Source organism: Amphibalanus amphitrite, unplaced genomic scaffold (assembly GCF_019059575.1).
Source record: "Amphibalanus amphitrite isolate SeventyFive unplaced genomic scaffold, NRLGWU_Aamphi_draft 000679F_arrow, whole genome shotgun sequence".
NCBI classification, from domain to species: Eukaryota; Metazoa; Arthropoda; class Thecostraca; order Balanomorpha; family Balanidae; genus Amphibalanus; species Amphibalanus amphitrite.
The window spans coordinates 20,458-23,556 of NW_024882173.1; the positions used below are offsets into that span (position 1 = coordinate 20,458).

The 3,099-nt window shown below is 60.3% G+C and overlaps 1 protein-coding gene across 1 annotated transcript; it reads left to right on the forward strand.

Moving 5' to 3' along the window:
• The first annotated feature begins 1,337 nt into the window (after window positions 1-1,337).
• On the forward strand, window positions 1,338-3,099 carry LOC122364484. Its single transcript, XM_043334884.1, has 2 exons — window positions 1,338-2,888; window positions 3,091-3,099. The coding sequence occupies exons 1-2, from the start codon at window positions 1,338-1,340 to the stop codon at window positions 3,097-3,099; spliced, it is 1,560 nt and encodes a 519-aa protein (XP_043190819.1).

The following is a 3,099-nucleotide window of genomic DNA, read 5'->3' on the forward strand; positions in this document are numbered from 1 at the left end:
ACAGTGCCTCCACCCTGAGAAACTGAAACGCCAGCAATGCCTGCACTCATCTTCACCATAATCACTCACCATACGAATAAGGATGAAATCCATGTCCAATAATCCATATCATTTCACTGTCTGACTTCATTTAACACCACACCAGCTCCTTATGCCACGCAACACTTATACGCCACAGCAGCTCCTTTATATACCACACCACAACGCACACGAGCACGATCAGTGTCAGTAACTACCTGTGGTTTCTGCCGCCGCGGAACCGCAACTAGTTACATCAGCGACAGCGCCATCGTCACTCGGCAGTCTGCAACTCCGGACCCTTTACGTGACGACTTACCGTGACACCGCGACGCCACTCCGAGACCTCCGTCTTCACCACCATGAGTGCCGTACCGTATATCACTTCGTTGCTCCGCATCTCGTATTTCGACGTCATGTACTCTATCGCGTTTTTGTATGCTATCCAGACTGTGTGTGTCGCCGCTCTGCCGGCCGCCGATCCGTGGCGTCGTGCTGTGCGCGCCGGCCGCTCAGCGCCGGCCGCCGACCGTGACCTTGACCGTGTCGCCGCGGGGCGTGACCTTGAACGTGTCGCTGCCGCTGGTGTGCGGCGCCCCGACTTGATCCGACCACCGACTCATACTACGGACTCGGACGCCGGCCTCTACCCGGAGCGTTCGCCCCGCTCTGCCCCGCTGACCGGCGGCGCCGGCTCGCCCCTGCCGCGACCCGGTCTGGCGGCCGGCGCTGGCCGACCCGGTGCGCCCGGCTCACCTACGTACTGCCCGGCTGCCACTCCCGTCCCAGCACGGGCGCGGAGGCGGGGTCGGAGGGGAGGACAGAAGAGGACTCGACCGCGGCGGAGGAGGGGAGGAGTGACCTGGCACCGACACGGTGACTACACCGCAAGCTCTGTGATGGTGGGGCAGCTCAACGTTCAATCACTTAAACCTAAGCTGCCCGACTTGCGCACTGACATATGTGATGTGTATGGTTTTGATGTGCTTGTCCTATGTGAAACCTGGCTGTCCCCTAACGTTCCGAACCGTCTCCTGACGGTCAGTGGCTACCGGCTGTATAGGAGTGACCGACAGGACGGTCGCGGTCTAGCCAGCGGCCGCGGTGGTGTAGCTCTGTTGGTCCGTGAAACGCACCGAGTGGAGGTTATACCTACGCCAGTGACCGGAGTGCCGAACTCTAATATCGAGATACTGTGGGCCAAAGTGTTCGTAGGAAACCACCGTGGTATTTTGTTCGCCAGCGTGTACCGTGTGCCGCGGAATTCAGCAGCACAAGTGACGTCAGACCTAGAGGACATAGAAGGTCAGGTGCAACATATGGTTGCGAGTCACCCCGGCGCTACACTGGTGTTAGCCGGTGACCTGAACTGCTGCCTGCTGAAGCCTGCTGCTGACTCGCCCGGCCACCGGCTGACTCGCCTGCTGACCACGTACGGCCTGCGGATCGCCAACACCGAGCACCCGACTTACCGACCAGCCAACTCACTACTTGACGTCATCGCAACCAGCCGGCCCGACCTGGTGACACGTGCTGGGGTGACCCGCTGCCAGTACGGCACCCCGCACGACTTCACACGGCTGGTGCTGCGCTGCGGTGGAGCGGTGCGACCGTCCCGACCGACTGTCCAGCGGAGATGCCTGCAGAAAGTCGACTCTGAGCAGTTTAATCTGCAGCTCTCCGAAGCGGACTGGAGTCCTGTGCTCTTGCGCGAGCGACCTGCCGACAAGTGGGAGGAATTTCGCGCGATATTCCTCTCGCAGCTCGACGGGGTGGCCCCGGTCACCCGAGTGCGGCTGTCGCCACCCGGCGCGCCGCCCCTGACGGCTGACACCCGCCAGCTGCTAGCCGAGCGGAGACAGGCGCTCCAGGCAGGCGGACAGCGCGACCGCTACAAGGAGCTGAACCGCCAGTGCCGCGGAGCGATACGGCGAGACCAGACTGCCCACTATCAGCGCGAACTGGACAAGGCGGGGCCGGGCAGCGTCTGGCGCGTGCTGCGGCCTATCATTGGCAGTAAGAAGGAAACTGCCGTGCCCAGTGCTACCCCTGATGCACTCAACGACTATTATGTCAGCATTGGCCCTACCACTGCCGCCAGCGTCCCGAGACCTGCTGCACCGGTGCCCGTCCGCCTGCCACGAGTGACGACAAGTGGGTTCCGGCCACAGCCCATCGATCTTGACACGCTGTGTCTGGTCCTGTGGTCCATGAAGCCGTCTAGAGCAACCGGACTTGACGGGATCAGTGTCGACATGTTCAGGAGATACTTCTGGGGTACTGGACAGATTCTGCTCGACATGATCAACACGAGCCTGGTGACCTGTCAGGTGCCGGCGGCGTGGAAACACGCGCTTGTCACGCCAATCCCGAAGGGGAAAGGACCTTCAGCTCCAGCCAACACCCGCCCAATCTCGATTCTGCCGGGAGTGATGAAGATTACTGAGAGAGTAGTGCAGCTCCAGCTCACTCAGTATCTGGAGACCAACAAGCTGCTCTCCAGCGCCCAGCACGGATACCGGAAGGGTCACAGCACGGAGACCGCTCTCAGCGTCATCACCGAACACGTCCTCTGCGCTATGGACTGTCGCGAGATATCTGTGCTCGTGCTACTTGACCTATCGAAGTGCTTCGATGTGGTACCGCACGCCAGACTACTCGATAAGCTGGCGCTGTATGGCGTAGACACAGAGTGGTTCGGAGACTATTTGCGCGGCCACACTCAGCAAGTGCAAGTGATCGGTGGTGACGGCACTCCCATGTGTTCCGCTGCTAAGCCTAACTCCATCGGGGTCTTCCAGGGCGGCTCGCTCAGCTGTGTCTTGTACACCATCTTCACGAACGAGCTCAGTTTGTTTGTGCCCGACGGGGTCCGAGTGGTACAATACGCGGACGACACACAGTTGCTTGTCAGCGGCAAGAAAAGTGAGCTGCCTGCTTTAATTGTCCGCATGGAGCAGGCCCTTGTCAGTGTGTACGACTGGTTTTGTTCAAACGGGATGAAACTAAACGCGTCCAAAACCCAGGCACTTGTGCTCGGTACACCCGCTATGCTGAGAGGTTTACCGCCAGTGGCACTAG